Source organism: Coptis chinensis, chromosome 2 (assembly GCF_015680905.1).
Source record: "Coptis chinensis isolate HL-2020 chromosome 2, ASM1568090v1, whole genome shotgun sequence".
In the NCBI taxonomy this organism is placed as follows: Eukaryota; Viridiplantae; Streptophyta; class Magnoliopsida; order Ranunculales; family Ranunculaceae; genus Coptis; species Coptis chinensis.
In genome coordinates this window covers 22,793,902-22,804,704 of record NC_141457.1, presented here as the reverse complement: position 1 = coordinate 22,804,704, position 10,803 = coordinate 22,793,902, and the positions used below count along the sequence as shown (strand labels likewise).

The window sequence follows — 10,803 nt, the reverse complement described above, 5'->3', positions numbered from 1 at the left end:
AATGGTAGATAATTAGACCTAAAAATATAGATAATTCTAGATCTAGATTTAATTGTTTTTAATTTAGTTTGGCTTCAATTCAATTCTTGTTTTAGATTAAACTCTTAGAATCATTGTTCTTAATTAGTTTGATAAATAAAATAGCTATTGTCAATTTCGATTTTGTCATTTCAAATTATAGATCTAGTTTTAATTCTTGTTGATTATCATTTCTGAGTTGTTAAATTAGATTGAAGTATTGTTAGTTAAATTAGTCAAATTAAAATTTTGATATGATGTTTAGTTATAATAATATGGGAAATGATGGTTTGATGAATCAAGGCTAAACCTCCATTAGAGGGGTTGATGAAGCCTTGATGAAAGCTTAGTTGTATAAGTGTAGAATCGTTGTAGAGTCTATTCCATTCTAGAAGGTCGTGTGTCGCCATGAGAATGGGTAAACGACCTCACATGCTAGTTATAATTGGTAGAAATGCCATGTTAATTAGGGATTAGAATAAGCAATTCTTACAGTAAGAACGTAAGAATTGGATTACAACAGTCTATGCTAGGTGATTAAGTTGGATTCGAGGTGGAATCAATTCCCCTCTAATTCTTTATCTAGATTCACATTCAGTATTCAGTATCATTTTGTTATTCGTAACTTGTTAATTTCATTCACCTCGTAGTATAGAATTCCCCTCGTAAACCTCTCATTAGACTTAAGACCGATTAATAACTATGAAATCATTCCATGCTAGAGAACTAAGAGTGGAACGAATTTGTTACTCCACTCTATTTCGATAGAATTGAGAGTAGAAAACTTGATAAATATAGACTCGTAATAAGTTTTAGTTTACTTGCGTTTTGAGTTTCATCGTTCATTTCACAGATAAACTACCATTTTATGTTTTATCAACAATAGCCCTCCAAACCTCTTCCTCCTCAAACTCTCTTTCTATGTCCACACTCTCCTCTCTCGAAATGCTAGGAAGGAAGAGATCATCTACAAGAGGGTGTCTCCCTACGGGCTCGGTGTAAAGCCTAGAGTAGAAAGAAATCACCTCCTCTCTCAAGCTATCCTCTCCCCAAATAACCTCACCATCAATCCTTAAACTTTATAACATATTCTCTCTATTTCTAGCCCTTGCTCTTTGATGAAAAAAATTTGTATTAGAGTGCCCCTCCCTGATATCCTTGACCTCAACCTTTTGTCTCCAAGATATCTCCTCCAAATAAACCACCCTCTCAAACTCCGCCCTCCAATCTTGGCGTTGTATCATCTCATCCAACTCGAGGTTTCCTTCTTCCTCTTTGAGATCGACTTTCCTAATATCCTCTAAAAGTTTATCTTTTTTCTTGTCCACGCGCCCAAAAACATTCTTGCTCCACTCCTTAATTTTATTTTTCACAATTTGAAGCTTTTTTGCGAGTCTAATACTCGCTTTATCTCCATCAGTCTCGCAATTCCATCACTGCTTCACATTCTCCACAAATTGGTTGTCCTTTAGCCATATGTTCTCAAAACGAAAAGGAATCGGGCGTCTCCTCTCAACCTCGCTAGTTAACAAGATAGGGATGATCAGAAGCTGAGCTAGCAACAACCGACTGGGCAAGAGAAGGCCAACTCTCTTCCCACTCCGTACTCACTAAAAACTGATCCAAACGAGATAGAATCGGCTCAACCTTTCTATCGGACCATGTGAATTTACCCCAGATAAGAGGTAAATCCACCAACTCACATCTCCTAATAAAATTATCAAATCTCCTACTAATAGTGGGACTAGGAGCTCCCTTTTTCCGCTCGTGGGAAAACCTAACCACATTAAAATTGCCACCCACACACCAAGAACCCCCCTCTACTAAAAGCATAAACGTCGTCAAGTTCATCCCAGAAACTCGGAAAACCGGCCCTCTTAGAAGGACCATAAATGCAAGTAACAAGCTTATGGGTTTCCTCACCATCAAAGATACAAGAAATTGATACGAAAGAGGATCCAATGAGTTGGTCCACTGCCTCAACCCTCTCTTTATCCCATAAAACACAAATCCCTCCGGCTGACTCAACTGCCGGTATGTCTATCCACTCCATCTCATTGATTCCCCAAATATCTCGGGCGACCTTAAGATCAAAACAATCTAACTGAGTCTCTTGGAACAGCACAACTGAAGGATTCTCCTTCCTAATGACCTCTTTAACAACAGATCTCTTCTTATTGCTACCTAGCCCCCTAACATTCCACGACATGATTTTATGCCCCATGTATAACAATTTGGTTTCTTCCCCCTCTCCTAGAACTCCCTTCCACAATCTCCTCACCAAAGTTGATATTGGATACCAGCCTCGATAGTTCCCTAATACCTTTTTTATTAGCTTCATGCCCTTGCATTGCGTTTTTCCCAACCGATTTTCCATTCTTAATACCTTTCTTTCCTTTACCCTTTTGGTGGCCCTTATGAGAGCCGCCAACTACCCCAAAGATAGGCCTTAACAGCTCTAAGGCCTCCTCTTTTCTACCTGCACAGTTCAGGCCCACCACCATCATCAGAGTACTAGCATTATCATTAAGCCACTTTGAAGTCTCCTTTGTGAGGTCTATGACTTCAGGATTCTCAGCTACAGGCTGAATAATCCTAGGACTATTAAGGGAACTAGTATTGCCCCCATCTCTCCCCCTTTCGCTTTCTCTCGTTTCCCCATTAATCACTACAAGACTTAGCTCATTCCTTCCCTCATTTTCTGCCATCTCAGTTTGTAAAAATCTATCACATATAGTCAAGGAAGTACACCCATTAAAAGGAATTTCATGCGGATAAATAAAGGAATTTGTAAGGGAAGGAGTATTGATGTTACCGACTGTTTGAAACATTAGGAGACTGTCGACCCCTGTGCACATATCAAAAGGATGCTCCCTCGCTGAATTAACCGGCAAAGGATTGTCGGCCAAGGACGTGCTTGAATAGGAAACCTCATCCACTGAAGATGGTAAGCAAACTAGAGTACCATGCTGGTTTTGGAGACTATCCTCACCCACAACAAATAGATTGTCACCCCTGGACCCAGAAGAAACATAAAGAAATGGTTCAGAATACAACCCTCCTGTGTGTTCCACTCTCCCATGTTCCCTTGTCAGTGAAAGACTATTACTATCATGAGTACCTTGTCCAGACTCTCTTAAATTGTCAGCAGCTACATCTAGATCCACCATTATCTGCTTCCATATAATTTCAACCAGTACTTCCGATGTCATCAAGCTATGTCGGTTTATAGCTCTGTTTGCAGTCACCTCCCTCTCATTATTCCTTTTAATAGAACATTCTGCAGATCCCATGTTTGTTAAGGGACCATCAGGTTTGCCATTAGTTGCACCCTCCATTGGCATTTTCAAAGACCGCCATCAACTCGAGCATCCTCCCCGATTTCCGTCACGCTTAAGTTGGTACACTTCCTTCAACATCGCCCAACGTTGAGGGGGTTGGACAACCTGAACTAGTTATGTGCTCCACATAAGATTGACACAGAGGAGAGTTTGTTCTTTGTTAATGAAATATTTTGCCTGGTTCGACTAAAGGAAGAGGAGTTAAGTTACTTTCGTGTTTTGCCCCAAATTAGCTATAAGTCCGAAGTCTAACCTTGGGCTTGATTTTGAGTCCCGTGAGATACAGAAAATTTGGCTGCCCGAAGTTATGGGCCCGGGCGCTTCTGCATTAAACATAGGTACTTCTTCCTGCTTTTACTATTGATCATTTGGCCTTGGGCATCCTAGCAAGCCCAAATTGGGTTTGGGCTTGATTTTGTACCGCCCGTCACTTGTTGATTGAGCTTGGACTGTGCATTATGCTAAGCATGGATTTGGATTTGCCCGGTGCTTGTTTGGGCTTAGCCCCCCTACTATTACTCTCTTAGGGTTCTCTCCATTCTCCGGCCCAAATCTTGAAAACGTAAGATGTTGGAAGTAGCCGCCTCAATCATATTTAGTCGTCGCGGATCCATCACAAATTTGGTCGTTTCTCATTAGTTGGATCCAAAGTGCACCCCTCTCCTCATGTCTTTGGTGCCTCCTCTCTCTAATGGCCTTCATCCTAGGTAAGAAACTTGGGTCTTCAGCAATCTGATCTTTCAGAACAAATTCTTCCATCCAACGGTTGAGTTAGAGACTCAAAAGAGTTGTGCAACACCATCCCATTGTCTTGCGGTACATCAAATCCACCCCTGTTATCTCTTATCTCATTTTGTCTGTTTGTTATCGAGAATGAGATTCAAATTTGAACCAGATCTATTAACCAGTCCACCCCTACTAGCATTACCTCCACCATCCACCTGTCTCCCACTGAGTGGACCGCGTGGTCTCCTCTCCACCACATCTATCCAAGGTCTCTGATTGGCAACGCCTTGTTGAGTTTCCACCCCACCACCACTGGCAGTGAGTTTGTTGCGTTAAGCCTATGCTAGAGTTAACTCATGAGTGCATGAGCTACTCACTTAATAGCATGTATGAGCAATGATAGTATTCAAGAGTCACTAACACATATATTACTTGAGCTGGGCTCTTCAAATTCAATTAGATATGCTCAAGTTCTGTCACCACCTAAGGGCTTTCTTGGAGATAATATCACTTGTGGACAGCACACCTCCTGCTTGTAACAACATGAGTTAGCTAGTTGCTTACCATACCAAAAAAGAACCCAACGAATGGGAAGGAAGGGCTATCATCATGTGGCTGATCGGTTTTGGGATTTTTTTGGGAGATAAAATCCGGCACTTAAAAATTATTCTGCTACTTCTCTTTTGCCTAGTTTAGGTTATGTGTGCTGAATTTTCTGGGGTTCTCTTAAATAGACAATTGGAAATATCTTTGTTGCTTTCAAGTGCTTGCTTGTGTTTTTTGAAGAGTGGACTGTACATTGAGTGGTTTTGGGGTTTGTTTCCTTCTCTGTTTCTAATATTATTGAATAGAATTGAATTAGTTGTAATGATTCAGGAAGTCTGAATGGAAGGAATCAATTTCAACTTAATAGAAGGTCTGATCAAGAAAAGAGAAAGAGAGGAGGCTAACTAACGGTAAACAATCATTCCTTCCATTGCTTACATGCTTTTTGCATTATAGTGAAATCACTATTGGATATAATATGATTTGAATCATGAAATCAAAACACATGACGATTTCTTGAACCTATTAAGGCAAGAGAAAACTTTGGTCTAATTAAGGGACAGAAATTGCAATTTTCAAGGTGGGAATTCACTAGTAGACAAGTCTCACCCTCGGTATATTACTAAGGCAAGTGATCCTACATTCCTACGTGCTGCCCTTGAAATCCACTAGTAGAAAAATGAACTATAACTATAGTTTCGATTGGTCATGTTCATATAAGTTTCTTCTTTTTGTTCATCCGGAAGTATAAAGTGCGTAATGTTTAAAAATTTAGTCATGCATTGGACATTCTATATGCATTGGAATATTTTAGCAAGTTCATAGGCTTAAGTGGTAGTATTGCCAAATAATTTCCTATGTCCCTTGCTAGCTTAGTTGTAATGAGCTTTTACAAAACTTGTAGATAACTCTTAACCAAAACACCACTGCTTAAAAATGCCATCTCAAAATACCAAAAATTGAAATTTTGTCAGCCAAATAAGAAATGCCGACACCAAAGTTGAAATGTGAGATTTTGTGTGAATGGTAATATATCGATACATTTCATCTCGACATTCGAATGTATCTTTTCAGTGATACTGAAATGCCGGCCTTTATTGATATTTCGTAGCAGTTATTTTCTTCTCTCGCACAAAATCCAGACGACATCAATTTCTTCACAAATTCAAATGTAAGTTTTTATTTATGACTTCAATTGCATAAATATGATTTCAATTTTTATTAAAGTCTTCATCTTTAAGGTTTAATTTTGCTGTAGAAGTCGAATTTCAAGGTTGTTAGTTACTCATTTTAGTACTAATAAATCGTCTAATAAGTTTAAAGAGAAGTTTTTGTGAATTGAGTATTTGATTTTAGCTGATAATGCCACTTATTATGTGATTTTTTGTCGAAATTTATGTGAACATTGTTAGAATTGTTTTTAACAGAGGTAGGGAGATAAAGAAGATAAAGAGGCATTGTTACTGTTGTCATTTTTTATTGTTTGTTATTAATTTAATATGTCGTTGGGGAGTGACACGACTTGGGTGGGGAAGAAACCTCTTCGACGCCTTGGTGGGATGTCGGATGCGTTGTCCATTGCTTCTGATCTTGGGTTTATACTGCCACCACCTCCTACGCAGGTAACGCTCATTAGTTTATTATAGGTCTGTTCATCATTCATTATGTATTTTTAGGTTTATTTGAGTTAATTTATGTTCTGTTTGCCATGCTAAAATAGTTAGTTTAAGTTTTATTAATTAAATTGCTTCATAATTTATATAATGTGCTTTACAGAGTCATAGTAACACCCATGGATGGAACCAAGGGGGTGCTGGTAGGTTCGATCGCACCCCCGAACATTTGGAAAAACTCCATTACCGCATTAGTAATTAGCTATAGAAATGTCCAAATTATAGCATTCGCACCCCAATTTTTCTTCCCAAATGTTTCATTACTGCACCCCCTAGTTCACTTGTGGTTTACATGTACTCTTGGCCCCCCAGACTTTGAATCCTGGTTCGGTCCCTGGTCACACCTTGAGGCATATCATACTCAACTAACATATTGCCCCGAATCTAAACATGAAATCTTCTACATACAATTTTGATGTCGAACTCTATGAACCAAAAGCCTTGACGGCTGATGCACTTCAGTCAAAGCGTCAAGATTTAAGCTTAAGCCTAATAAGATTATAGCTATTGTGAACTAATAGAAGAAGTATATACTAGTAACTCTTGAAAGCAAATTTGTGAAAACATACTTGTTATGGGCTACTTTTATTTCCTTTTCTTTTACCTGATACATACTACTGATAGTCATTGACTGCTTTTGTTTTGGAATTTATTCGCTAGTTCCTCAGCTCATCTATTCTTATGTAGGAGGACCTTCAAAATTTAGCCACTACAACAGGTGACAAGAGTGATGACCTGATAAGAGTCTTAAGAGAACTTACTACTGCACAACGGAAAATAGCAGACTTGCAAGTGGAACTTCAAGGTCGTAAGGTGAAAAACTCTAATACGACTTGTAAATTTCTAGTTAAATTTATGCAGATTGGGATAAAAAACCTACTGTCTTTTGCTATAGCCTATAGCGTATGATTAAGTTCTGAACTTGAAATAGTAAAATTATTGATTATGTATTAAGTATGAACACATGCAACATAATTGTATAATAGAACCAGTCTTTCCAAAAGGTGTTTGATGCTTTTTGTGGTAAGGAAACGATTGGGGTATAAGGAACTCCTGATTTCTGTGATGCTTGCTGCATCACTCTTTTGGTCTCTAAACTCCACACCCACAAAATCTGAAACTCTAGAGATTACCACTTTCCTTCATCAGTTAATTATCTCCTTCATTCACATCTATTTGTTATTCACTGTTGAAATACTCCCCTGGTCCTATATCCTTCATGTAATTTACTTTTAGTTAGAAAAATTGTGTAACTCTTGTTTCTGTTCACTTTCCAATTGGTTTTGTTTTTTAGGCAAATATCCTCTGGCAATTTATTAGAATTTTTCTTTTGTGACTTTTTGTTTGTACAAACTCACTTGTTTACAAATCAGAAAACCATGCCTATGAGGCATATATGTCTTATGGGTGTTAGGAAACCCAACCCCCCCCCCCCCCCCTCTCTCATTGGTTGTAAAAAGCCTCACTGGCATCATGTATCAACAGGGTAGAATAGAGAGTTTGGTTAGTACTTCTGTGGGAGACTAGATTACTAGAACACCTCCTTGAGAGGCAAAAGAAAAAAAAAAACGGGTTAAAGCTTGAGTTTATTGATTATTTTGACTTGGTCAGCTGCCCTTAGATACGATTGGTAATTGGCCGGGTCAGTTGTTAACTATTTGGGGAGTTGGACCTCCTCTAAACTTTCCTTTTTTTTTTGCAGTTCTTAATTCTGGGCAAGATATAAATGAATAAAAACATTTTGACAGGGTGGAAAAACTGTAGTTATATTTTTTTCCACACCTTGCTTTTCCATTGGTGAATATGAAAATATGTGGATTGATATGCTGTAACTTGTTGGACCCATAAGGAAGTCGGGTTTTCCGGGTTCTTTTTCTTTTGTGCTCTTGGTTCTATTTTTGATTTATTCCTGGCCTCCTGGGCAAAGAAGAAGTTGTGAAGTGTCACTCCCTTCACCATTTTCTGGGGGATATGGTTGGAGCAGAACCAACATCAGCTCTGAATATATGGGAGACATCAAATAATTTTGAATTTAAGCAATGTTGTGAGAGTGGGTGAAGGTTGTTTTAGCAATCTCTTTTTCGCTAAAGTGATAGTTTGTCAATGAAAAATCTTATTCTCTGACAAGCAATTGAACTTTCTTGCATAAAGATAAATTTGTGGTAAAATTCAATGAAGATGTCTTTGAAAGTATTTATATTTGGTTTAGTTTGTGGAACTCTTCTAACTGAATGTTTTGGCTTATTCAGGATGATAAAAACGTCGCTTATCTTACACATGTGAGTGAAATGGAAAAGAAGTGTGAAACTTTGGCAAGGATAACTTCTATATTAAAAGATGTTATTCAGAATAAGGTAAAATGATATGTTTGTATTATTTGTATTTCTCCTCATTCCAAACATGAATGTATTGGATTCTATTTTGATTTTGCTAAATAGCAATCTAGACTTAGTTATGATTGGTAACATCTTTGGCCAAGTGTGTAACGTCTCTGTGAGTGTCTGAGCTATTGTCCTTCCTATCTCTGTCTCCCAACTCTTGATCTTGTTTTAGTCACACGTGGCCTTTAACTGGTGCTTTAATGTGAATCAGCCTTGTATTAATTTCCCTACTTGTGGCCATTGATTCTTGTGCTTTTATTTTTGCAGGACCGCATTATAGCTCGGCTGCAACAACCATATTCATTAGATTGCATTCCGGTGGAAGCTGAATATCAGGTTTGAGTAATTCAATGTTTTATCTCATTTTGTATTTACTGCTGATTTTCTGAAAGAAAACTTGCTCGAGCATGGTAAAACCTGGAAACATGACTATCCACATCAAATGGAAGGTCTTGTATTTCTTCTGGAATTATATTATTTACTTGTTTCATTCAGAAACAATTTTCGGAGTTGTTGTTCAAGGCTGCAAGTGATTATGGGGCTCTTACAGCATCTGTTGCAGATTTTCAGTGGAGCCAAAATTTCAAAGAACCACCAACTGTATGGGGGGTATGTACGAACCTTTTAGCAAAATGTTCTTGTCATTTGTCATTGGTTTAGTATGCTAATTATAGCATAAATGGGGTTTAGCCGGATTTCTTACTGTCTACATTTTTCTTCAATGTATATGTGTTCATATCACCATTTGGTTAGTCTGATTGAGTAGCGCATACAAACTGAGTCGTAAGTTTGTAACTCAATGTTATCTAGTGCATTTTGTCATCATGCTATTTTATAAGCTGGTTTTAAATCGCAATGGTTGGCACACAAATTTATCTTCTTGCTAGATTATAATGTATACTGCGAATTTGAGTGTTATTCGGTAGACTGATTCTTATATTTTATTTGCTTATTTTGTTGTTTTACTGAAGGAAATGCTTCGTCCAATTCCTGTTGCCTTGGCGTCATGTACCCGGTTTTTCGAAGCCATGTCGGCGACAAGAGAAACGTTTGCCACATTACAGAATCTGCGAGTGGGTCATTCCTCTTATTCAACAACTACAACACCAGCCAATGATCCTTCTCAAGGAGTATTAGGGGACTCAGACTGTGTGACTCCACCTCAAAGAAAGGGCTCAAATTTCGATGACTTGGTCATGAGAAACTGGAAAAACCAAGAAATGGAGAGCCAAGATGAGAATAGTGAGGTGAGTGGACTTCAAAGTGAAAGCATGAGCCAGAGGAGGTTGTCATGGCCTCCTTCAGTCAAGAAGAATGGTCTGTAATATGAAAAAAAAGACACAAGCATGCAAGTGCAAGGTGATCAGAGGAAGAACGTGTCTACTTTCCTTGTCCAGGTAAATCGAATAAATCAAATAATTTGATTATTACATCTTACCCTTGGAATGGCCGAGTTCTCTTTTCAACTTTTTCTAATCTTTTATTTTGGCATACAGGCTGGCATTGTGAAGAAGGAGAGCATCAAGATTCATGGTTTTTAAGCTACTGTTTGATCTCCATATAAATATATGTGCGTCATCCCAGTGAAAAGCAACTTTTCCTGGATAGTAGCATATAGGGTTTCCGTATTGTCTCTTTGTTATGGTAGTTGGACACACTGCCTTAAATGGTTTTAAGCTTGTTTTTGTTCTTTATGTTGTATGTTGGAGTTATGGATTGTTCTGAAGTCAGTCATTATTTACAATAAATATAATCAGCTTGCTCCTTTTTCTTCCTCATCTGATGATCGTCTTCATTCCAGCCAGTTGTTTGCATTGTTCTGAAATGAAGTGAAATATGAATGCAGAGTGGTGTAGGTTTGGGCCTTCTTGTGGAATCTTTGAACACTCTTAAGAGAACAACCAATGACTTGTGCGTGGGGTGTCTAACTAGATCTTGCTGTGTTGCCTTGGAACTCTTTTTAGGAAAGGCTTCTTGCCAATGACTTCTGTTTGTTGTGCTGTACTGTACTTTCGCAATATCTTTAGGATCTATGTGGTTTGCACTCTGCACTCTCAAGGCTCATCCAATCAGAGGGCTTGAATGCCTGGTTGGGATTATTTTTCGAGTGTGAACACA

General features: G+C 38.3%; 1 protein-coding gene across 1 annotated transcript; it reads left to right on the top strand.

Moving 5' to 3' along the window:
• Positions 1-5,704: 5,704 nt before the first annotated feature.
• Positions 5,705-10,463, top strand: LOC147515399 (AUGMIN subunit 2-like). Its single transcript, XM_086587387.1, has 8 exons — positions 5,705-5,802; positions 6,059-6,253; positions 6,992-7,117; positions 8,554-8,658; positions 8,953-9,021; positions 9,181-9,294; positions 9,657-10,082; positions 10,182-10,463. The coding sequence occupies exons 2-7, from the start codon at positions 6,131-6,133 to the stop codon at positions 10,008-10,010; spliced, it is 891 nt and encodes a 296-aa protein (XP_086443513.1). The 5' UTR covers positions 5,705-5,802; positions 6,059-6,130; the 3' UTR covers positions 10,011-10,082; positions 10,182-10,463.
• Positions 10,464-10,803: the final 340 nt, after the last annotated feature.